The sequence below is a fragment of the Trachypithecus francoisi genome, unplaced genomic scaffold (genome assembly GCF_009764315.1).
Source record: "Trachypithecus francoisi isolate TF-2019V2 unplaced genomic scaffold, Tfra_2.0 Lachesis_group17, whole genome shotgun sequence".
NCBI lineage: Eukaryota > Metazoa > Chordata > Mammalia > Primates > Cercopithecidae > Trachypithecus > Trachypithecus francoisi.
Window position 1 is genome coordinate 107,299,772 of NW_022681462.1, and position 26,433 is coordinate 107,326,204.

The window sequence follows — 26,433 nt, forward strand, 5'->3', positions numbered from 1 at the left end:
TTCCCACACCAGGGAAATGGGAAGAGGCTCCAGGAAAGGCCCTCGAGGAGGAAAGGCACAGGGCAGCCCAGGAAGAAAGGAAACTCACCGGGGAAACGAAGGTAGGAAATGTGCCATCACGTTGAGCAACAGCCTGGAAACTCACAAACATCGCTCCCACCCCGAGAGCCCTGCGGCCACTCCAGGTGAAAATCAGCCCCTGCAGGTACAAGGCTCAGGGCTTGGCTAAACGTGGTGATGGATGTTCTTTTCATTTTTGCAGACTCAGTTGGATCTTCCTATGGTGAGACCTTCTGGCAGAATCACAACGGGGAGACTCGTGACTTCTGGACACTGTGCTGAGCCCCGGGCATGGGTGAGAGGTGCTGGCTGGGAAGGGCCTGTAAGTACATTACCCTCAGCACCACAGGCACAGAGAGACGCCCCTGGTGAATGCTGACCCAGGCAACGGGGACGGTGGGCCAGTGTTTCTCTCCCGGAAAGGAGGAGCTCCCAGGCTCCTTCCAGAGGAGGGACACACAGGACCCCAGGGGCTGCAGTGAGGGGGCTATGCAAACCTGCTCTAAAGCAGACTTTGGAGTCTCCCCTCAGATTACCTGGAATACTTCATTACTTCCAACACAGAGCAAGAAGCAGAAGTTACAAATCAGGTGTTCTATTTAAGAAGCTGTATGGAGAGTGTGTCCTTACACTTGAATAGTTACTTCATGACCTCCCTTATCTCAGAAGGACATGCACAGTGAGGTTACACAGATCTGGCTTCCAAATAACACTCAGAGCAAGTCACCTAGCCTGGAACCGGCAGGTCCATATGGCAGGCCAGGGACAGCGGGAAAACACCTAAGCGGAACCGGGAAGCTACTTCTCACTCTGTGACTTTAGGGTCCATAGAATTATGAACCTGGACACTGGAGGGCAGATGTGAAATCCCTTCTTTTTATTCAGCGCTTATGCAAATATTTGCTATTGTCATTACAAACATGGTATGTGCCCTTGGAGGGGAACAATGACCCCATTACGTTTTCTGGCCCTGGAATTCTGTAAAGGGAATAGCCCACGGCCCTAGCCGGCGTTTCTCAACTTCCACACTATTGACCAGTAGGCCCCGAAGATGCCCCGTGCAGGGCCCTGTGCCCCGAGCAGCATCCCTGGGCTCCACTCTCCAGGTGCCCTGGATATCAGCAGAAACCCCCACCAAGTCCTGACAATAGAAAATGCCTCCAGACATGTCCAAGTGTCCCTCGGGGGCAAAACCACCAGTTTGAGACCCTGCCCAGGAAGGGGTTTTTGTCTTGCTTTCTGTGGAGAGGCCACGCAGCGAGGGCGGCTTCTCAGAAAGAAGGCGCAGTTCCCAGTGCTCCTTAACCTACAGATTCAATGACCAATTCACTGCAGAGAGCACCCAAAGGTTCCTGAACACGGAAGTCAGGAAATGACGATGAGAAAACGAACGGGGCTCTATTTTGTAAAGGGGATGCTGCCTGATTCGGGATTGCTAATAAAAGACAATTAGGTCTTTCAGCTCAATTTGTTGAAAATTTTTTTTAACCACCCTATTTATCCTACCAACACTTTCCATTTCATTCATTCTTAATTAACACAGAGAGTCGATTTTGAAAAACATTATATGACGAAACAGTGGATTGTCCTCGCAAAGCATTTCCTTAACACTTATGTAGTTAGGAGAATACTCAGATGCGGGTGGAAATGGGTCTCACTCCCTTCCTAGCGGCAGCTGTATATTCCTGGCATGCGCCCTCCATAAACTCCCCCAGGCACAGGCGCTGTTCACGGTTACCACGAATGTTCAGGTAGAAGGCAGGCAACGAGGAGTGTTTTTTTCAAAGCATTTACTCAAGTGTTGTGGGTCCCTCCTTAGCAGCGGCATCTTCAACTTCCCTGTCCACCCAACTGACCCTGCTGTGAATCCTGCTGGCCAGACACCCTCAGGGCTTGTGGAAATCCTGGGTCCCTCAGCTATCAGGAAAAAAGAAGACAGTCTATGAAAGCATGGCCTCTGCACAACACACAATCCAGCAGGGGTGGTGGCTTCTATCAGACAGGCATGAGTGTTAACGTCCACGGAATGTAACCAAGCACATGGCAATGGGGCGGCATGGATGCCTGCTCAGCCTCTTACCTTTGTCTTACTCTCAAAACAGGTAAATCCCAACGCGAAATCCACCGTGAAACACAGCGCCTCTCCTTGCCAGCTGCACATGTATGTTCTGGACTAGAAAAAAGTATTAATTTTGAGAAAACATTCTTTAATAATGCTGTTTAACTTTAATTAAGTAGGTGCAATATTAACCCGTCTTTGGTCAAAAATTATAAAATGCTCTAACATGAAAGTTACAGGGAACAAAACAGAAGGAAGCAGGGTCAGGGTCCCGGGATACCCGCAGGAACAACTGCGTACAGGGAGTTCTTTCTTGCTTTTCATCGAGAGGCAAATATTTCCAGCTCTGTAAGGAGGGGAGTGTTTGCTGGTACTGCTCTAACTCAGAACAAATGCACAGAGCCCAGCCAATCTCTATTCTCCAATGCATATGTGAAAACACAGTAAACCACTGAATTTTCCTCCTGCTAGCTCATTATACCTAGTGGGTAATATGCTCACTTTTCTTTGCATGAGGCCCACAGCATGTTCCGGCAGGAGCTAGACGCGGCACTTCATGAGAAAATTCTGAAGAGCAGTACAATTTACAGCATCACCAAGCAGCAGAACAGTACAGCAGGGATACCGCCAAAACCACACAAAAATGACATCGGTCACACAGTGCGAGAAGTCCCACAGTCTGCAGCACATCTCACCGCCGTGGATGGTTTGTGTGAGGGCGGCCTGGACCAGCACGTGACACTCCTGAGGGGAAGCCTGGGCTCTCTGCCCCTGGTCTCTGCCCTGAAGGTCTCTGGGCTTCAGGCTGCGGAGCCCGTGAACACCTGCCAGTGCACTCGCAGCCATGTTGGGTGAAAGCGAGATTTGTGCTTTAAATGTTTTCATGTGACTCAAGACAAAAGAAGCATGAACCCTAATAACTTGGTAAAAGTTATTTTTAACAATCTCTGTAATAAATCTGCAGGTAAAATGTTCCCATTTAGAAGAGAATTGGAGCCATCGATATGAGTTGGATAAATAGAGCCATGGGTTCTGGGCCTGTCTCTGAGCCAGGTTGGCCATGGCCCTTTGGCATCCAAACACGTTACTCTTGTGGGAAAGGGGTGCTTGATGCCTACACTCTCTCTCTTTCCCTCCTTTTCTCTCTCTCTCACATACACGCATACACACACACACACACACAAAATACACGGCACATACACCACACACACAGTCACAGTGCACGGCTAACACCATATATACACACATACAGAGTGCATGGTTTATACACCACACACAATGCACGGCTTGCACACCACACATACACATACACACACAATGCATGGCTCGCACACACACAGTGCACAGTTCACATACCACACACATACACAATGCACGGCTCACCCACCACAGACACAGACACACACACAGACACACAATGCATGGCTCACACCCCCCCCACACACAGAGCACATGGCTCACACACCACATACACACAGTGCATGGTTCACGCACACACAAACAACCCCCCCACACAGAGCTCATGGCTCACACACCACACACACAGCACACGACATGCACCACACAGTGTACGACTCTCACATCACACACACACACACCCACAATGTGCGGCTCACACCCACACAGCCTACAGGTCTCACACAGCATGCGGTTTACACACGCACACACACAGTTCAGGGCACACACACAGCACACAGCTCTCTGACACACGGTGCATGGCATACACACGTGCACACACACAGTTTGGCTCACAGTGCACTGCTCTGACACACACAGCATGTGGCTCACACACAGCACATGGCTGACACACACAGTGTGGCTCACACACACAGCACACGGCTGACAGTGCATGGGTTACACACTCAGACACACCCTGACCGAGGCGGGCTGGAGTCAGTCAGGTCTCAGATCTCAGGTCTCATTCCTGCCATGGCTGCACTCCATGGGCTGCCCACGCTGCCTGACAAGACCCACACTGCCCCCCGCGCCTGCCGTGCTCGGCCCTGTGGCTGCATAGCTTGGGAGGTTCTTCCTCACTTATCTCTTGTTCTGCTATTGTCCTTTTCCTGAATAGCTGACTGCGTGCCTTCAATATCTTCACGCCTGTCAACCTTTCCTTAGAGATCGTCACAAACAGAGTAGCTCAAGTCCCTGTCCCTCCCCTCATAGGGAGAGCAGGTGCTGGGGGTGTGGTGGTGGGGATGGGGGGAGGGGGGCAAAAGGCTGGAAGGACCCATCTGTCTTGGGCTTCACACAGCTCCTGACCCTTCCATGATAACTGGGGGTCCAGCCAACGCCACAACACAGCCGGCGGTCACGAATACTCTACACACCGTTGGCTTTGCGATGAGAATACAAGAGCAGATCACAATGAGTGGTGGCTGAAAAGCACGGTCCCAGCCAGCTCCCCCTGCTCACCTTCCATGAATCTGACCCAGAGTGTGAGGAGGATTAAGGTTCTACGTGAAAGTCCACAGGAGGTGACATTCTCACAGCTCAGATTTGAAAGCTACTCAAGCTCTAGAATTTAAATCTAGCGATTATAAAATAGGAAACGAAAGTATTCCAAGGGTAACTGCTATATTTTATGTAGACTAAGTAGCTATCATCATAGGATCTGTAGAAACTGTAAACATCAGTGGCTACCGCTGAATGGCAATGCACACACATTCAGTAATTAGAGTCCGTCTTTACGGCACAGGCCAGTTACTCCAGACGGCTACATAAGCACACAACACATCTGCATAATCTCCAAAGGGGCTTAGGATGGAGGAAAAAGAGAAAGCTTTCGTCTAAGGAACCTCTGGCTACACAAAATCTCATTTTCAGAATTAATCAATCAATATCTTCCCAGACACACAGAAGTGTCTCATCATTTGCATTTTTAGAACTTGAAGCAATTTTTAAAAAAATCTGTTTCCTCATTACTGCTGTACATACAACTCCCACAAAACAGTCTTATCATAGAACTTTGCAAACACAGTTCTTTCAACCTAGTGAATGAGTGACATGTGGGATTATTTCCAGGCTTCCTCTATGTTTGCAATTTTCCCTTGATGCCTTGGAAGAAACTCTCATTGGCACACATGCCCCAAATCCTGAAGGAAGGGTTGCCTCATGGCCCACTTCCCACATCAGAGGGAGTATGGGAATGTTTATTTTTGTGTACTGGTTTCTTGAAAGACATCCTCATAGACTGCCCAGCGCATTTTGATAAAATTAGTAATTTAAACATTTTCATGTAACTCAGGGAGAAAATGTCCACATAACTCATTTGGTGTCGTCATTTGGAATTCTCCAAGATGTCGAGGCCGCAGGAACGACTTTACTAGGACAACATTTGATCTACTGATGAAATTACGGAGAAAAGGTATATGCAGAACACTTCATGGTTTGGCTGAAGATGGGACTGAACTTTATCTCCAGCACATTATATGGTGACCCATCGAAAAATGACCAATTGTAGACCACAGCTCTGGGCTTACAGCAAAGCTTCTGAATCAATTAATGGGTTCAAGAAAAAAAAAAAAAAAAGTTCTAAGTACCTACTTCCACAACTGACCGAAACATAAAATAGATAGTTTCAGAACTTTTTATATGAAAATATCAAATGCGGTCTTATTAATGAAAGCTTAAAGTAAATGGTTTTGAAGTTCAGCTTTTGGAATAAAATAAATTAAGAGCAATAGCACAGAGAAATCAATATGTACAAAAACTATCAAAAATATAAAGCATAGAATTACCTGGAGAGTTAAAAAAAAAAAAAACACTAACAATACCAGAGATAAAACCATATATATACACACACACATATATTTATATATATACACACATATATTTATACATACATATTTATACACACACACATATATATATATGTTTTTTTTTTTTTTTTTTGAGACAGAGTTTCACTCTTATTGCCCAGGCTGGAGTGCAGTGGCATGATCTTGGCTCACTGCAACCTCCACCTCCCAGGTTCAAGTGATTGTCCTGCTTCAGCCTCCCGAGTAGCTGGGATTACAGGCATCCCCTACCACACTTGCCTAATTTTTGTATTTTTAGTAGAGATGGGGTTTTACCATGCTGAACCAGGCTGCTCTCAAACTTCTGAACTCCGTGATACATCTGCCTAGGCCTCCCAAAGTGCTGGGATTACAGGCATGAACCACCACACCTGGCCGAGACAAGAAAGTGCTGGGATTACAGGAGTGAGCCACCATGCTGGCCAAGACAAGATTTCTTTTCTGTGTTCTGAACACCAAGAACAAGATGCCACAGTCGTGCTGCTCAGGTGAGATGCTGTAACTTCAGGAGATGAGAGGCAACTTGCCCCCTTTGATTTGCTCATTTCCATTAAGGAAAATGCTCTCCCAAGAGTGGGCAGTAAAGCAAGCAGCCTGGAAAAGGAACTGGAGTCAGACATAAGAGAAATAACAGCAGGTGTGCATCTGCCAAGCATAGGTCATCTAGTGTTTTCTTGAAGATTTCGTTTCTGTATTCATGGAGAATATTGGTCTGCAGTTTATTTTCTGGAGTGTTTTTGACTGCTTTTGGTATAAGGGTAATGCTTGCTTCAAAAACTTGTGTTTCCTCCTTTTTTCTTCTAGAAGATATTATAGAGACGATATTGGTGTTCTCTTTGACATTTGATAGAATTCTCCAGTGAAGTCATCTGAACTAAACATTTCATTCTGAAAGTTTTTAAGCCACAAATACAGTTTTCCTAGTAATGATAAGGTTCCCAAGACTATAGTGATGGAATTGTGGCAGTTCGTGGTTTACGAGGAAACAGTCTCTTCGGTTTAAGTTGCAAGATTTATATGTGTAGAGTTATTCGTTGTATTTTCATTATCCTGTCGAAGTTTACAGTCTGTAGTGATACCCCATTTCATTTATTATATTCTCAATTTTTGTCTTCTCCTTTTCTCTTTTTTTGTGTCTTTCTTCTAAACATTTGCCAAATTTAATGAAATCTTCAAAGAAACAGCTCTTTGTTTCACTGTTTCACTGGTTTCCTCTGTTTTTCTGTTTTCGATTTTACTGATATCTGCCCTTCCCTGGGGTTTATTTTGCTCTTCTGTTTCTAGTTAATTGAGGCAGAAGCCTACAGTTTTTAGACATTTCCTCTTCTCTAATGAATGCATGCTGTTAATGCCGTAAATTTCCTGTGCAGCCCTGATTCAGCTATGTTTCACAAACTTTGATACATTACAGGGTTCTCATTTTCATATCCTCATTATTTTTTTATTTGCCTTGAAACTGCATGTTTGACACATTGCTTATTTATAAGTGTGCAGTATCTAAGTGTTTGGAGAATTTCCTATTATCTTTCTGTGGTTGATTTCAAATTTGTTTCCATTTTAATTAGATAACATTCTTTGTATGTTTTCAGTTCTTACAAATTGGTTGATGCTTGTTTATGCCCCCAGATATGGCTGATCCTGCTAAAAGTTGCATGGACACTTGAAAATAGTGTTTATTATCCTGTAGTATGTGGTGGGGGATTCCATAAATATTTACTAGATTCTTTTAGTTGATGGTACTGTTGAATTCTTCTATATATTTGCTGATATTTTAGCTAGTTGTCTGTCAACTGTTGAGAAGGAGTGTTGAGGCCTTTCACCATAATTGTAGATTTTTCTGTTATTTTTCAGTTCACAGTTTTTGCTTCTCATAGTTTGCAGCCCCGTTGTTTTGTGAATATCACTCAGGATGGCTGGGTCTTCTCAGTGGACGGAGCCTCTTATCATCCTGTAACGCCACTCTCTCTGCATCTAGTCATTTTATTTTCTCTGAAGTCTCCTTTATCTGATAATAGAGCTACTCCTGCTTTCCTTTGATCAAGGTTACATGATTTATCTCTTTTTACTCATTTACTTTTAAACCATCTACATGGTTATCTTTGAAGTAAGCTTCTTCATTAGAGCTTGGTCATCTTGTTAATCCACTCTGCCAATCTCTGTTTCTTACTTGGTGCATTTACACCATTTTCACTTCATGTAATTATTGATATCTTAGGGCTTAAGACTGATATTTTATTTTTTGTTTCCTGTCTTTGATTTCTCTGCTTTTTTTTCCTGCCTAACTAACTGTAAGTTACTTAAACTTCTTTTTTTTTTTTTTTCTGCATTCCAATTTATCTGTATTTTTTGAGTGTCTCTTTGGATGGCCTTTTTAGAGGTTGCTCTGGTTCTCTATACACAGTTGTATACACATTCTGTATACACAATGGTCACCCCTACATCAGTTTTGTTGAAGTACAGAAAACTCACACCCCTTCAACTTCATTTTCCCTCCCCTGTTTATAGTATATATATTTCAAATAGTTTCTTCATATACATTTATAATCACATCAGACAGTGGTATTATTTTTGACCATAAAACATAATTTAGTAAACTCAGCCGGGTGAAGTGGCTCATGCCTGTAATCCCAGCACTTTGGAAGGCTGAGGTGGGAGGATCACGAGGTCAGGAGATCGAGACCAGCCTGGCTAACATGATGAAACCCTGTCTCTACTAAATACAAAAAATTAGCTGGGCATGGTGGCGCATGCCTGCAGTCTCAGCCACTCGGGAGGCTGAGGCAGGAGAATCTCTTGAACCCTGGAGGCGGAGGCTGCAGTGAGCTGAGATCACACCACTGCAGTCCAGCCTGGGCGACAGAGCAAGACTCTGCCAAAAAAAAAAAGAAGAAAACTCAGAAAGACAAGAAATGTCTGTGGTGTCACCTGCACTCTTGCTCACCATGGTCTTTCTTCCCTCCTGATGTTCCCAGATTCCTTCTTTCATCATTTGATTTCTGTTTAGAGAACTTCCTTTATTCTTTTTGGGTACATCTGCTGATACTAAACTCTTAATCTTTTTTTTATCAGAAAATGTTTACATTCTTTTTAATTCCTGAAATATATTTTCAAGCGAATAAAGGTTTCTGTGTGCCAATTCTTTTCTTTCAGCACTTAAAACAATATTGGGACATTTCTTCTGGCCTCTGTAGTTTCTGATGAGAAAGACACTGTAATTTGAATCATTTTTCCTTCCTAAGTGCTGTATTATTTTTCTCAGGCTGCTTTCAAGATTAGTTTTTTTTTTCTTTAGTTTTCATGAGCTTAATTATAAAGATCTGGGTATGGAATTCTCTGGGCTTACTCTGTTTAGAGTTTGTTCAACTTCTGGAATATGTAGGTTTATGTCTCTAGCCAATTTGGGAAAGTTTGAGGCTGTAATATTTTTTGAGTACTTCTCAGTACTTCTTTTCTCATGGACTCCAGTGATACACTGACCCACCCGGGGTGTTGAGGGATCTTTCTGTTTTTATCGTGGGGGGTCAGTGAGCCCTGGGAGGCCAATGCTTTCTTCAATGTAAAGCAGACAGGATTGTGGAAGGAGACCTGCAGAAAACGCCTTAGCTCACAAAGAGCATCAGCCATGAGTGAACGGACTTTGAAAGGATTTCGACAGCACTTCAGAGCAGTGATGGTAACAGTGCCCTCACTTAAGGCACCTTCTTGCATACCTGGAACTAGGCTAAATGCCTTACACTGAATTCTCATGGTAAACTCACGAGATGGTGCTTTCATCTTCATTTTACAGATGACAGGTGGGGTTCGGGCAGGCACGCAGCTTGCCATATGCACAGAGGACGGGCCAGTCTCCCTGCCCCCGAGTCCCGCTTCATTTATCGCTTCCAACACCACAGCTCAGCACTGCAGTTTGCTCCACGTTTCCTGTGGGTTGGTGCACAGGGATGACTTGTGTCCCCCCAAAAGTCATGCTGGAGTCTTAGCCCCAGTGTCTTATTTGGAAGTAGGCTCTTTGCAGAAGAGACCAAGGTGAGGCTGTGCTGGAGCACATGGGGCTCGAATCCCATGACCAGTGATCTTCTGGGAAAAGGAGACGGAGACCCAGGGAGGAGACCAGGGTGGAGACGAGGGTGGAAGCTGGGGTGAGGAGCTGCAGATCGAGGAATGCCAGGGACTGCAGGAGCCACCCAAAGCGGGAAGAGGCGGGAAGGATTCACCTGAACCTGAGAGTTCAGCCCTGCCAACCCTTTGATCTCAGAAATGAGAGGATAAATTTCTGTTGTTTTAAACCACTCAGTTTGCGGATGTTCCTTAGGGCAGTCCTGGGAAACAAGCAGGGCCAGGACTGGTGATGGCCGTGGGTATTTCCACCGCCCAGAAAGCAGCAGTGCGGGGCGTGTTCCTGCCTCCGACCAGCCTGGGCAACATGGCAAAACCCCATCTCTACCAAAAATACAAAAAATTATCTGGGTGTGGTGGTGGGCATCTGTAATTCCAGCTACTCAGGAGGCTGAGACATGAGAATCTCTTGAGCCTGGGAGGCACAGGTTGCAGTGAGCCGAGATCATGCCATTGCACTCCAGCCTGGGTGACAGAGGTAGACTCTGTCTCTAAACAACAAAACTACAAATAAATAAATGAATGAAATGTATGTAAAATACACTATGCTGACATGCGAATAGATTGAAATGCTAGTGGCAGGGAGTGAAGATGCTGCGGGTGATGCCAACACTTGGGCTTTCAAGCCAAGTAGAGATGATGGCGGAGAACAGAGGACAGCCATGAGAAAGTCAGAAAATGATCAAGATGATCATGGAAAAGAGGCTAACGAAGGAGCCGTAATCAACAACGTCAAAGGCCAAGGCTGAAAGGAATCATGCATAAGAGTAGACCAGGAGTCTGAACTCAGATCTGTGTGGCTAGGGATGACCTGCAAATGCAGGGGCTGGGGGAGATGGAAGAGTAGGCAGGGGAAAGGCTGCATGTGTATGCACAGGTGTAAGTGTGTACACAGAAGTGGTTGTGGCATGAGCATGTGTGAATACATGCATGCATGAATGCGCATGAGTGTGCATGTGTGCAAGCATGTGAGGTTGTCATGTTTACACACATTTTTATGGGTGTGCATGTGTGTTGGCATGCATGTAAGTGCATATGCATAACTGTGAATGTGCACAAAAATGTGTGTATGTCTCTTCATGTGTGTGCTGTGCCCATGTGCATGTACACTTTATGTGTGTGTGGTATGTGGGTGTGTGCGTGTGTGCAGTATGTGTACACATGCATGCATGGGCCTGTATGCACATGTGAATGCATGTGTCATGTGTGCACATGTCCATGTATGTGCCTGTGTGTGTGAATGCGTGGGTGTGGGGTGTTAGTAGCCTGTTGGTGAGCTTGGGAAGGGGGTCATCTTGGAGTATAGCTGAGCACCATTAACTTAGTTAAATTTATGTTTTTGGTGACACAAATTTCTTCCTCAGACCTTCAGAGATTTACATAGTGTTTGCTGGATCTCAGACCTTGTACCTGATGAAAAGTAGCAGAAATGAGACAACCAGAAACACATTGCCCTAGGTGAGCTCTGCTCTGAGTGGTCTAGATATGATGTCAGATCTCCGCACAGAGATTAGTCTGTTTTGTTCACTGCAGGTTCTCCAAGGCCTAGAACATAAGTGCCACCCAGAAGACACTTGCTGAGTAAGCAAAAATAGCCAACTTGGATAGCATTTGCCATGTGCCAGGCACCACTGTAAGCCGTATAAATACCAATCACTCATAAATATCAACACAACTCTAGGGGATTAATCCTATTATCCTGTTTTCTAGAGAAGAAAACTGAGGCAAAGGCCTTTTTAAAAACTTGCCCAAGGTTCCAGGTGGTCAGGGTGGAAGCTGGGCTCACCCCAGGTGCTCTGCCCCGGGGGCCAGGCTGTCCATCACGATGTTGTGCGGAAGGCCTGAGTGAGGTGGTCAGTCTCAGGTCTTCAAGTCAACAGCTGGGAAGGCTTCTCCTTCCATTAATGCAGCCACAAAACAATGGATGGAAAAGGCTGCACCTTATTTTTCATGTGGAAATGCCGCTTGGGTCCTTTTCATGACGGCAGACTCTTCAGTGGCGGCCAGAGGGTGAAACAACAGGTCACGCTGTCAGCGGGTGAAGCTGCTCCGTGGCCCAGCCCTCCGACGAGAACGGCGAGCGCTCACTGTCTGGCACGTGCTATTCGGGGTTTCCTCGTTCAGCGTCATCATCAGGAGCATGTTCCACCGTCACTCTGCCACCTGCACTGAGCACTCTGCGGCCCCCTGCTGCTGTTCTCCACCCTGCTCAACTAGATGCAGCACCAAGCAACGTGTGGGCTGGGGCTCATTCCTCGAATAAAGGGGCATGTTCACAGTTCAGCTTCCCCATGAACAAGACACGTGGTGAACACGTTTAGAAACTGTCTGGTCAGAGCAGCACAGAGGTGAGGTGAGAAGGAAAAGCTGCTGGACTCGCCTCACCTCCAACTTCCCTCGAGGTTGGCTCAGACAAAGGAGCATCTGCTGCATCCACAGAGGCCCCGGTGCCTCCTGCCGGACTATTTCTATTTCCAGTTACCAGCTTTTCTCTAAAGAAATTAAATTGTTCAAAAGTTTTTAAGTCTTTCCAACATTCCTTAAATGTGGATAACAATTACTCATTGTTTAGACAAAAGGAAGGAATGAGGAACAAGGGGCGGGTGACTCAGCTGTGACTCCTCGGCGGGAAAAGCACAGAGTGAGTAAAGATGTTCTGCTCCCCAACCCAGAGCTCCTTCCAGACACGCCTGCCCTCCTGTGAGCTTTGTGAGCTGTGTCCACCTTCCAGACACGCCTGCCCTCCTGTGAGCTTTGTGAGCTGTGTCCACCTTCCAGACACGCCTGCCCTCCTGTGAGCTTTGTGAGCTGTGTCCACCTTCCAGACACGCCTGCCCTCCTGTGAGCTTTGTGAGCTGTGTCCACCTTCCAGACACGCCTGCCCTCCTGTGAGCTTTGTCTGTGAGCTGTGCCCACCTGGAGGACAGATCTTCACCAGCCCCTCGTTCTGAAAGAGTGAAGAGCCCACCGGGGAAGTGCCCAGGAACGTGCCTGCCTCCTTAAGTGAGCAAGTCATGACAATCACAGCGACACTCAGGTAACCTGTTGACGAATGTTCTTCGGAGCAAGTGTGATGGTTAACAGAGTGTGAATTCGACCGGATTGAAGGGTGCAAAGTGTTGATCCTGGGAGTGTCTGTACAATACGCCCGCAGCAGAGACCAACACTGAGCCCTCAATATGGCACCATTCCTCGGAGTCACCAGCCAGCTCCCTGGTGGCAGGCTGATTATACTGGATCTCTTCCATCGTGGAAAGGGCAGAGGTTTGTCCTCACTGGAATAGACACTTACTCTAAACATGGGTTTGCCTACCCTGCACGCAATGCATCTGCCAAGACCACCATCCGTGGACTCGCGGAATGTCTTATCCACCGTCAGGTATTCCACACAGCGTTGCCCCGACCAAGGCACTCACTTTATAGCTGACAAAGTGTGGAAGAGGGCTCATGCTCATGGAATTCACTGGTCTTACCATGTTCCCCGTCATCCTGAATCAGCTGGATTGACAGAACAGTGGAATGGCCTTTTGAAGTCACAATTACAATGCCAACTAGGTGACAATACTTTGCAGGGCTGGGGCAAAGTTCTCCAGAAGGCCGTGTATGCTCTGAATCAGTGTCCAATATATGGTCCTGTTTCTCCCATAGCCAGGATTCACAGGTCCAACAGTCAAGGGGTGGAAGAGGAAGTGGCACCACTCGCCATCACCCCTAGTGATGCACTAGCAAAATTTCTGTTTCCAATTCCCATGACATTATGTTCTGCTGGCCTAGAGGTCTTAGTTCCAGGGGGAGGAATGCTGCCACCAGGACACACAAGGGCAATTCCATTACACTGGAAGTTAAGATTGCCACCTGGACACTTCAGGCTCCTCCTACCTTTAAGTCAACAGGCTAAGAAGGGAGTTACAGTATTGGCTGGGATGATTGACCCAGACTAAGATGAAATCAGTCTACTACTCCACAACGGAGGTAAGGAAGAGTATGCAAGGATTACAGGAGCTCCATTAGGGCATTTCTTAGTATTACCACGCCCTGTGATTAAGGTCAGTGGGAAACTATAACAGCCCAATCCAGGCAGGACTACAAATGGTCCAGACCCTTCAGGAATGAAGGTTTGGGTCACTCCACCAGGAAAAAAAACATGACCTGCTGAGGTGCTTGCTGAAGGCTAAGGGAATACAGAATGGGTAGTAGAAGAAGGAAGTCATCAATACCAGCTACGACCATGGGACCAGCTGTAGAAATGAAGACTGTAATTGTCATGAGTATTTCCTCCTTTTTTTGTTAGAAACACGCTTGTGCATGTATACACTTGTACTAAGAAAATATCTTCATTTCTTTTTTCCTTTATCATGTGACATAAGATTTATTGACTTCATATAAGCATTTAAGTATTGTTAACTTTGTGTAATAGTATTTGGGTTGGGGATTGGTGCGTTTCCAGTCGTACCAAGGATAGTTGTATTATATTAGGTGTAATTATGACATGATTGTCTTTATTTGAAGATTATATATAATCTCAGGAGATGTGTATGGGTTCAAGTCGACAAGGGGTGGACTTATGATGGTTAATACTGAGTGTCAACTTGATTGGATTGAAGGATGCAAAATATTGATCCTGAATGTTGCTATGAGGGTGTTGGTAAAGGAGATGAACATCTGAGTCAGTGGGCTGGGAAAGGTAGACCCGCCCTTATTCTGGGTGAGCACCATCTAATCAGCTGCCAGCACAGCTAGAATATAAAGCAGGCAGAAAAATGTGAAACGTGTAGACTGGCCTAGCCTCCCAGCCCACATCTTTCTCCCACGCTGGATGCTTCCTGCCCTCAAACGTCGGACTTCATGTTCTTCAGCTTTGGGACTCAGACTGGCTTCCTTGCTCCTCAGCGTGCAGATGGCCTGCTGTGGGATCCTGTGATCGTGTGAGTTGGTAATACTTAATGAACTCCCATATATACATATATATCATAGTTATATATTTATGTTTATATAGAGTTATAAAACTAATATGAGATATATATATATAATATCCTACTAATTCTGTCCCTGTAGAGAACCCTGACTAAAACAGTAAGTACAAGGTTTCCTACAACTTGACACACAATGTGCAATAAATGTTTGAGTTTATGATTAATAAGCAAAACTGAATATTTTAGTTATAAACACAAACGTCTATTTTAGAAACATAATATGGTTCCAGTATTTACAATTGGTGATTTAGTTGACATCAGCTTCAATTTTCTACTTGTTTTGTATAAACATATGTTTAAGTGAAATTTTAAAAGGTAAGGCCAATTTCATCTTGCCTTACTCAGAGAAAACATGACATGCTTTTCTAGGGCCCCATACACCAACTGAAAACACAGCTGGTTTGGAGTCTACATCACAGGGAAATAGATGGTAAGAAATGTCTTCTCTTTTCAGGTGGTTTTGTAAGTTTTTTGAGGGGTGCCTGACTGTGATACGTTGGAGACTCTGGGGTTCCAAAGAAAAACAAGAGAGAGTCTCCGTGCCATCACCGAGCTGGCATCCCAGAAAAAATGCTGGGCTTGGGGTTCTCACACTTTGCCAGGTTCAGTTGGCTGCCGCCTTCCTATCAGCACCCGTCAGAATCAGAGCAGCTAAAAGTTGGAGAGAGAGGGAACGTTACAATGTGAACAATTAATAAAAGCTAATTTGCTCTTCCCAGGATGGGGGTGTTAACTGAAGGATTAGATTAGCCCTGAAATAAATGAGGGAGCAGAAATAGAAACATTACCACCAGCACTCTTAGTTCCAATCTAATTAAATTAAGCCATAATGGCTTTAGAGAAATAAACCGCCAGCTGCAGCCCGCTCCCTACTCCAGCATCTTTCTGGGGGAGAGTCACAGGAGCTCACAGGCACCAAGAGCAATACTCAGCATCATTCTTCACAACGGCAGGTCGGTGGCTCACCGCAGAGGCTTTCAAATATGTACCGTGAGGTACTCCGTTTAAAGCTGTCAAACAAAATTCCCAGCCAGAGCGCAGCGCCAATGTTCTAGGCCTGTTTCTCTCAGCAGCTCTATTTTATATCCCGATGGGTAAAGAAGACAGAGGGCTCTTGAACTGTGTATTCACCAAATAGTTATCCAGGCCCAAGACTCGCTTTAATTCAGGAAACGCGGCCTCCACAGTCACTGAGCTTCTGCAGGAACAGGATACGAATGACCGGGCGTGCCTGCTGCGTGATGGTCCTGACGACGCCCCATGCGACAGGGAGGTCCACAGAGAACTGTGGAAGACACAGAAAAGCCAGGGCCACACACAGGCTGTGGCGAGGAGAGGGCATCCAGGCTGGGGCACAGGGTGGGGGACAGAAAGCCGCAGAGACAGACAGGGTGAACGGTGTCCTGGGCACAGTCGGTCCTCAGACAAGCCTGGCAGGTCTGGGAAGGAGGGTTGGTGGGCCCTATCCAGGCAGCTCTGGATGCCCTGCAGGTGCACAGCAGCTCTGAAGACTAATTTGTAACTGGACAGCGGACAAGAGACACCTTACGGCCGAGGAACTGTCAATGCCAATGAGCGCAAGGGCCACGGGGCTAAGGAGCCTCCATGTTGGCCAAAGGGAGGCAAAGGGGTGGGCACCCCGGCCCCAAGCAGCCCCATCAGCAGGGGTCTGGGTGTGCACAGGCCCAGCAGGGTCAGGCCCGGAAGACTGGTGAGCGGAGACTTTGGAGTGTGACCACCAGCCCGGTGCAGGGGTGTGGCTGAGGAGTTAGGGTGTGGGCAGCAGCAGTGAGCAGGAGACCACAGACCACCTGCCTTTCCCGGAAGGAGCAGGCCACGGTGGCTTTGTCCATGGCTGCAGCCAGGCTCTGCGAGTCCTGGAGAAGGGATTTTCCTTCTAGGTGTGGGCGGTGCCTGGAAGACTGGAAATCCAGAGACCGGGATCCTCTGAGTTTAGCTACCGACCTTCCGTGGCCACTTCTGTCTTGATGTCTGTATTTTCTGCCTTTTGACTATTTTTAACCTTAATTTAGAAAACAGATGTGCAGCATCTCTGCAGTAAACGGCATCTGCGTGAGCAAAGGGAGCTCATCTGTCTTTCACAGGCCGACGTGCTGGGATCAGGAAATGCCAGCGCTCTACTTTGAAGTGGTCGATTGTATCAGTCATGAAAGAAAGTCACGAGGCAGGGACTGAACCTGGCCTTGGAGAGCGCCCAGCTCACTGACGTGGGGGCGGGGGGAGTTCCTGGAGGGACGCGCTAGCGGGGGAGGCAGCGTTATTGTGAGTGATGCTTGGTAGGACTTTGCAGGTACAGCCTCTGGATTCCCGTTTGGTGCAATTTTGGGGATTATGATTAAAAAGCATCCAGCACAGATGCCATTCAGCCCAGCTTGAAGCTGGGCCTTCTAAATGTGTTGGGTGCATTTCTGACTTCCAAAGCATGCAGTAGCATTTCTTTGATCAACAATGTTTTCAGCTGAAAGAGTTTAGGTAAGTGTATGAATAATGAATGCAAAATAAATTCCAAAAGGAAGACATTAACTTCATCTAAAGGGCTCACAAGACAATGGTAGATATAGAATTTATATTGTGCTCCTAGTATCGAATGAAAATGGGCTTTTATATTTGGAGTAACTCGGCGGTGCATGTAAACTACTCCCCTACAAGTGCCATTGGCTTCCCCGGCGTCTGGAAAAAGAGCCACGGGAAGGACATTATTATAGTCACACCAAAGCCAGTAAGTAAGGCGGGCACACGTTTAAAAACACAACCATATGATATTAGTATTTATTACGGTTTTGATAATGCAAGACTGACAGCTCCAAGCAGGCTGTGAGGCTGGATGTCTACGTGCAAGCCAGATTCCCAGTCAGGAGATTTTCCTATAGAAACAATGCTAGAATGGCAGCAAGGTCACGAGGCTCAGCCGTGAGCCTATCCACCTCTTCACAGGCTTGAGGAGACACGGATGGGGGTGCAGTGGCAACTTTACCTCTCTACATGTCCACAGGCACAGCCGCAGAGCGTAACTCTACCTCTCTACGCGTCCACAGGCACAGCCCAGAGCGTAACTCTACCTCTCTACGCGTCCACAGGCACAGCCCAGAGCGTAACTCTACCTCTCTACGCGTCCACAGGCACAGCCCAGAGCGTAACTCTACCTCTCTACGTGTACACAGGCACAGCCGCAGAGCATAACTTTACCTCTCTACGTGTCCATGTGCACAGCAGCAGGGTATAACTTCACTTGTGAATATCTGAGTTTGAATATGCAAACTAGTAGTTATCAGATTTGACAAACTTTATACAAAGTTTCTATAATTACACAACACACTTAATAAAAGCAAAGCACTAGCAGTCGAAAAATTGGCATCCGTTAGATACTTTCAGAAAGTTTTTAAATGAATGCATGGAATAACTTTAATATGAGGTCACTTGTGAATTTACTGAAATTCGTAATTTGCTTCAGTGGTTAAGAATACACTACGGAGAGGATTTAAGCAAATGAGTAACAATTTTAAGGAAAAGCTGAAATTTAACATAAATTTGGATGAAGCTCCAAAATGGTGAGGAGTCCCAGGAGCCTCTGACCTTGTGCTTCTCCTGAGAGGGGCTGCAGAAGCTCAAGAGGAATCAAGGGGTCCCACCAAGGCCAGTCCCTTCCCAGACCATTTGTGCAACTGCTGTGTATTTAAGGAAAATAAAACATTTAAGAGTCATTGACAGAAGCCACACAATTATATTCGCGGTTTTAACTTAAAATAAAGCTGGCTGCCAAACCAGCTCTGAAAGTGATGAGGTGAATTACAACTGCAATAAGGTTCGTGTACATAATGAAGATAATCTAAAACTTAATTGAGTAACTAAACTGGAGGTTCTGGTAACAAATAGTTATCTTTTAATGACCCCATAAATCTGTTATAATCCAATGTTATTCAGTATTTCACCTGACTTTCTCTTAGGTTCTCTTGATTTATTTTTTTCAGGAGAAACAAAAATACATTTGTAGTATTATTCTATATCATATTTCAAAATCTCATTAATAATAGTGGTTTGTTAAATAATTCAAGAAAGATTTTTTGAAAATTTATCTATAAAATTAATTTAAGCATGTAAGAAAATTATGTTTTGCATATTTCCATGTGAAGTGCTTTATAAACATCAATTAATTAAATTTTATAATAATATGCAAAGACAAAATAATCTTGTTTTGTACACGAATTCTTAGGAAGGTTCAGTGACTTATTCAAAACTATCTTCCCAGCCACTTATGAATTTAAAAAAGGCAGCACGTGCATCTGTCTGTCTCATATACAATGAATCTAGCTACGGTGCTCAGAAAAGATTTCGCATCACTGCTGGATGCTATCTGCAATGCCCAGAAATAGCAGTCCTGGAACCCTGTACTCCAGCTGCCAGTGCAGTGAGAGGGTCGCCCTGGGCTAGGTGGACACCTGACTGACCGCTGGAGAAAAGCACCTACCCCTACCAGCTTCCCATCTGAAAACGTCGCAAAAAGCACGCAGCACATCAGAGATGCTGTGCAGATACAATGAAAGAAAACCTTTCTGGTTACAAAAAACAGCACAAACCACATGAGAAATGATATAAGCAAAAGGCTTCAGAATGACCACACAGCCCACACACGAACACACGAAAGCTTAATTCCTGTACAGGAGCCCCTGCTCTTCTAGGAAGGTTACATTCCGAGACCTTTAAGGAATGGCTGAAAGCATGGAGGTAAGGAACCCTATCTATGCTGTATACTATGTTTCTTCCTACGTACATACATACCTGCAACAAAGTTGAACTTGTGAATTAGGTGCAGTAAGAGGTTAGTAACAAAAACTAATAATAAAGCAATTATTACTGTATACCAGCATCTCTTGCACCTCAGTCACCCTCATGTGACATGACTACATCCGATAAGAGTGACCTCAATACAAGCACTGCAACGCTGTAAGAGTCGATCTGATCACCGAGATGGACGCTAAGTGACTAATGGGTGGTGTGCAGCCTGGATGCATTGACAGAGGGGTGATCCGCGCACCGACAGAGGGGTGATCTGCACATGGACAGAAGGGTGATCTGCACATGGACAGAGGGGTGATCCGCGCACCGACAGAGGGGTGATCCTCTCACCAACGGAGGGGTGATCCGCGCACCGACAGAGGGGTGATCCGTGCACGGACAGAGGGGTGATTTGTACACGCAGCAGGATGGCACAGATTCAGCACAGTACTCAGAAGATGTGCAATTTAAAACTTAGGAATTATTCATTTATGGAACTTTTCATTTAATGTCTTTGGACCACATCTGGCCACGGGTCACTGAAACCTCAGAAAGCAAAATGGAATCGAAGGGAGGCTGCTGTATGTCACACTTACATAAAGGGGATGACATCTTCACTTGGGTTTTCTTTGCTCTTGGTTTTGAAAGAAGAGAAAGAAGCATTAGTGTTTGTTTTCTTGGCTGCCACTACACTAGAAATGGCCATGAAGTTTGGGGGGAGGCCTACTACAGGAAGCAGCAAGAAAAACAGAATTAATGCTTGTAGGATGAGTAAGGAATCTAAAACTGAACCTAGCAGATGGTCAGGTAACAACATACCTCACTAGCACCTGGTGCCCTCCATAAACAGCAACATTGTACAGTAACTGACATGGTCAGGTAACAACATACCTCATTAGTACTTCCTACCCTCCATAAACAGCAATCTGGTACAATAACTGACATGGTCAGATAACAACATATCTCACTAGTGCCTCATACCATCCACGAACAGCAACGCAGTGCAGTAACTGACATGGTCAGGTAACAACATACCTCACTAGCACCTGGTGCCCTGTGTAAACAACAATACTTTGCATTAACTGACATGGCCAGTTACTTAGTTGAGTTGCCCCAAAATGAGGTTACTTGTGCACTGTGATTAAGCAGGTGAAGTGCATATGATATTGTGAAACTTAGTCACCAAAAAGTCGTTCCAGATTTGCCTGGAACTGAAAGAGATGTCCCAGTTATCTGAAAATTTTACTGATTAACTGATGACATTTGACAAATGAAATAATCACCGTTTTAGTAATGTGGTGAAGTTAATACTCAGCACGAAGTATGGGAGAGAATGTTACTCATTGGAAAACCAGAGAAGCATTATCTTCCCCCGCTTTCCAGTGGGGATGGAACCCCCACTGACGTGGAGACCCTGGAGTGGTGCCGGACACTTCCGGCGGGATCTCCGTCGAGCTTGTCTGTGAGGCCGTGCCCTTGCCGCCCTCTGAGAAGCCACCGGGCTGCCTTCCCTCCTCCCCTGCATAGCCCTGCACGAAAACCTCTTGTAGGTGCCTGGTTTGCGTGCCACCAGCTGCCTCTTCCCTGGCATCACGTGGAAAAGCTTGACTCCCTGCTACGGTTTGTCCCAACCAAAACTCATTGAAATTCACAGGCTGACTTCAGAGATATCCCAGGTTTGGTTCTAGACCACTGCAATATAGCAAATGTCACAATAAAGCAAGTCTTACTAATTTTTTGGCTTCTGGGTGCATATAAAAGTTACGCTTATATTATACTGTAAAGTGTGCAAAGCGTTATGTCTACAAAGCAATATACAAACCCTAATTTAAACACACTTTATTGTTAAAATAACCTAGTGGTCATCTGAGCCTTCAGTGAGTCTTCCTTTTATAGCGGAGAGAGGACCTTGCCTGGATGTTGATGGCTGCCGACCGATGCAGATGGTGGTTGCTGAAGGTTGTAGTGGCTGTGGCAATTTCTTAAAATAAGACAACAACGAAGTTTGCCTCATCGATTTACTCTTCTTTTCATGAAAGGTTTCTCTGCAGCATGTGATGTTGTTTGATAGAACTTTCCCCAGGGCTGAACTTCTTTCAAAATTGAAGCCAATTCTCTCAAACCTTGCTGCTACTTTAGCAGCTAAGTTTATGGAATATTCTAAATGTTTTGTTGTCATTTCAGCAATGTTAATATCATCTTTACCAGGAGTAGATTCCATCTCAAGAAACCATTTTCTTTGCTTATCCATAAGAGTAACTCCTCATCTGTCCTAAGTTTATCCTGAGATTGCAGCAATTCAGTCATCTTCAGGCTTCACTTTTATTCCTGTCCTCTTGCTATTCCTATCACATGTGCAGTGACTTCCTCCACTGAAGTCTTGAATCCCTCAGTCATCCATGACATTTGGAATCAACTTCTTCCAAACTCCTGCTAATATTGATACTCTGACATCCTCCGATGAGTCACAAGTGTTTCTAATGAAATCTAGGCTGATGAATCTTTTCCAGAAGGTTTTCAATTTACTTGTTCATCAGAGGGTTCACTATCCATGGCAGCTATAACCTTATGAGATATATTTCTTAAACAATAAAACTCAAAAGTCAAAATTACTCCTTGACTTGTGCCCTGTAGAGTGGATGTTGTGTTATCAGGCATGAAAACAACATTAATCTTGGATATCTCCACAAGAGCTCCTGAGTGACCAATTGCATTGTTAATGAGTAGCAATATTTTGAAAGGAATCTTTTTTTCTGAGCAGTAGGTCTCAACAGTGGGTTTAAAATATTTACTAAACCATGCTGTCAACAAATGTGCTGCCATCTAGGCTTTGTGGTTTTGTTTCTAGAGCACAGGCAGAGTAGATTTAGCATCATCCTTTAGGGCTCTAGGCTTTCCGGAATGGTGAATGAACCTTGGCCTCAACTTAAAGTCTCCATATCCATTGGCCCCTAATAAGAGAGTCAGCCTGTCCTTTGGTGCTTTGAAGTCAGGCAATGACGTTTGTCCAGCTCTGAAAGTCCTAGATGGCATCTTCTTCCAATAGAATGCTGTCTCATCTACACGGAAAATCTATTGTTTAGTGTCGCCTCCTTTATCAGTGTTGTTAGCTGGATCTTCTGGAGAACTTGCTGCAGCTTCTTCGTCAGCACTTTCTGCTTCACTTTGCACTTTCATGCTCTGGACACAGATTCTTTCCTTAAACTTCATGAATCCACCTCTGCTAGCTTCCAGTTTTTCTTCTGCAGCTTCCTCCCTTCTCTAAGCCTTCATAGAATTGAAGAGAGCTAGGGTCTTGTTCTGGATTAGGCTTTGGCTTAAAGGAGTATTGTGGGTGGTTCGTTGTTCAGCACGTTGAGCTTGTTCAGAACTTTCTTCACAGCAGCAGTATGGCTGTTTTGCTTTCTTGTTATTCATGAGTTCACTGGAGTAGCACTCTTAATTTCCTTCAAGAGCTTTTCCTTTACATTCACAATTTGGCTGTTTGGCACAAGAAGGTTTTGACCTGTCCTGGCTTTTGACATGCGTTCCTCACAAAGCTTAACCATTTCCAGCTTTTGATTTAAAGTGAGAGACATGTGACTCTTCCTTTCACTTGAATACTTCAAGGCCATTCCAGGGTTGTTAACTGGCCTAATTTCAATATTGTTGTGCCTCGTGGACTGAGGAGGCCCAAGGAGAAGAAGAGAGATGGGGAAACGACTGGTCAGTGAAGCAATCAGAACATACATAGCAGTGACTGATTAAGTTTGTCATGTTATATGAGCAAGATTGGTGGTGCCTGAAACCAATTACAACAGTAACAACAAAAACTGATCACAGATCACAGTGACAGATACAGTAATAAGGAAAACATTGGAAATACTGCAAGAATTCCCACAATGTGACAGAGACATGGAGACATAACAGAGCACATGCTCCTGGAAAAATGGCAGTGATAGATTTGCTTACTGCAGGGTTGCCTTAAATCATCAATTAAAAATAAATAATAAAAAGAGTATCTGCAGAGCTTAACAAAGCAAAGCACAATAAACCAAGTGGAGTTTGTAGTTGCCAAGGTAAGGATGTTGGGAGGTGAGCCTTTCACAAGTAGGGACTAATGCAGGGCGTTTGGGTCATGATGGCTCCACCCTGGTGGGTGGTTTGATGCCATTCTCCAGGTAGTGAGAGAGTTCTCCCTCTCAGGAGACTGGACGAGTTTTTTTCAGGAGTGAATTAGTTTTTACAAGGATAGGCTGTCGTAAAGCCAGGACACAATTCCTATTTGGCTCCTTTGCACATGTCGGCTTCCTCTTTGATCTACTGCATGTGAAGACTCAGCAGAAAAGCCCTGGCCAGAAGCCAGTGCCTTGCCCTTGAACTTCCCAGCCTGCAGAACTATGAGCTAAATAAGCCCTTTTTCCTTTATAAATTACCTAGCCTCAGCTATTCTGTTACAGCAACACTAAATAAACTAAGACTCTCCCACTGAGCCTTTGTGCAGGGGTCCACCAGCCAGGCGGATCCCCCTTCCATCTACCTTGGCACACACACCAGTGACAAATGTGAATGTGCAATGGTCATGCTCCTAGATCAAAATCCAGGCAGAATCATCCTGATCGAGGGCAGAATGGTGAGTTCTCAGAACAAAATCCAGGCAGAATCATCCTGATCGAGGGCAGAATGGTGAATTCTCAGAACAAAATCCAGGCAGAATCATCCTGATCGAGGGCAGAATGGTGAGTTCTTAGAAGAAAATCCAGGCAGAATCATCCTGATCGAGGGCAGAATGGTGAGTTCTTAGATGTGACACCAAAAACACAATCCATAAAAGAAAAACTCAATGAAGTAGACCTCATTAAAATGAAACGATTGCTCTGGAAATTAGACAGAATGAACTCTTGTTGCTTTGGGAGTCTTCCACATCATTGCCTGTGCCAGTAGCTCATTCTTTCTGTTGATGAATTCCATTCCTTTATATAGATACACACGTTTTTGATTGATTCCTATGTCAGTGACCATTTGGGTTGTTTTTAATTATTGGTGTTTACAAATGAAGTTGTTATGAGCAGTTTTGCATACACCAGGGTAACGAGAAACTTTCTGGATCTTATGGTGAGTTTGTCTTTACATTTAAGACACTGTCAAGTTGGGTGTGCCATTTTCCACAGCCACCAACAGTGAATGAGACTTCCAGTTCCTTCCCTTCTCCACCAACACTTGGCATCATCACTCTTTTAAAATTTACTCATTCTAGTATGTGTGCTGTGAGATTTCACTGTTTTAATTTGCACTTCCCTACATGCTAATGATTTTGAGCATATTTTAACATACCTATTTGCCATCTAGAAATCTTTTTTGAAGTGTTTATTCAAGCCTTTTCCCAAATTTCTTATTTTTTTTCTTGTCATTGAGCTTTGAGATCCTTTTATACATTATAGATAGAAGTCCTTTATCAGTTACATGCCTTGCAAATATTTTCTCCCAGTTTTCATATCTTCTCTTCATTATCTTAGCAGTGTTTTTCAAATAATAGATGCTTTTAATTTCAAGTCTAAATTACCAATTTTCTTTCATGACTTGTGCTTCTAGTTTTGTCTCTGAGAAATATTTGCATAACTGGAGGACACAAAGACTTTACTCTGTTTACTTTTCTAAAAGTTTCATAGTTTTGCACTTAGTTCTATATTCATTGAGTTTATACTTTATATGTGATATTTATGTATATAATAAATCAAAGTTTTTTTTTTTTAATATGGGCATCCAATTATTCCAGCACAATTTGCTCAGAAGGCTTTCCCTTCTCCACTGAGTTACCTTTGCACGTCTGCCATACACAGCAGCTGTTTTTGGCTGTGCTTGTCTTGATGGTACGGTAGGGGTGGTAAAGGCATTAATGAATCACGGAACCACCTTGATTTGCTTAAAATTCTGTTGCACATCACACCAAGCAGCAACTAATGCCAGAATATTAACCTGTGTGTGAACAAGAACAGTCTCTGGAGAATCTTTATACACAAAAAGGAGAAATTATGAGAAAAATTTCCAAAACTTGGAAACAGGCAGAAGAGAAGATTGGTGTTCAGTGAGAGCAGCTCAGACCCTGAGTTTCTGTGGACTGGGTAAGTTTCAGCTCAACAGAGGCAAACATCAACTGGTAGTTAATGCTTGTAGTTTCTATCTGGTGGCATAAACTCAGAGACGCCAGTTTATGAGCCTGTTGGATTTTAAGGAGTGAGTTTTCTATCTAAGTCAGTGATCATACCCTAATAGACCTTTATTCAGTTGCACATGGACAGTAAGTTTCTCATATGCTCTTTGGACTGCTTAAACGCCCCACTGCTTTCTTCATTAATAAAGAAGCAAAATAAAAACTTTGAGCACGTGTTCATTTTGCATTTTCCTGAGAGCTATGATGGCATCTTTTAAAGTTCTTTTTAAAATCTAGAGTCGTAGCTATTCCAGGTTAAGAAACCGGTGAAACCAACAGCTAGAACGCACATTCATTGGTCTGTTCTGAGGGTGTTCTGCGGACGGCAGATGGGATTGCTGCGTGTTGCTGCTTAATCTGGTCAAATTGAGTTCAGCGCGTGTCCTGGCCAAATAACTAGCTCCATTATCCCAGCTTTAGTGGCTACATTTCTGAACC

The 26,433-nt window shown here is 44.7% G+C and overlaps 1 protein-coding gene across 2 annotated transcripts in view; it reads right to left on the minus strand.

The window, feature by feature from the left end:
• The window catches only part of SNTG2 (syntrophin gamma 2), a 353,789-nt gene that overhangs the window by 32,321 nt on the left and 295,035 nt on the right, over positions 1-26,433 (minus strand). For both annotated transcript variants that reach the window (XM_033176694.1, XM_033176695.1), the window contains one exon: positions 2,141-2,233. In XM_033176694.1, the coding sequence (XP_033032585.1) occupies positions 2,141-2,233 (93 nt within the window). The remainder of the gene's footprint in view (positions 1-2,140; positions 2,234-26,433) is intronic.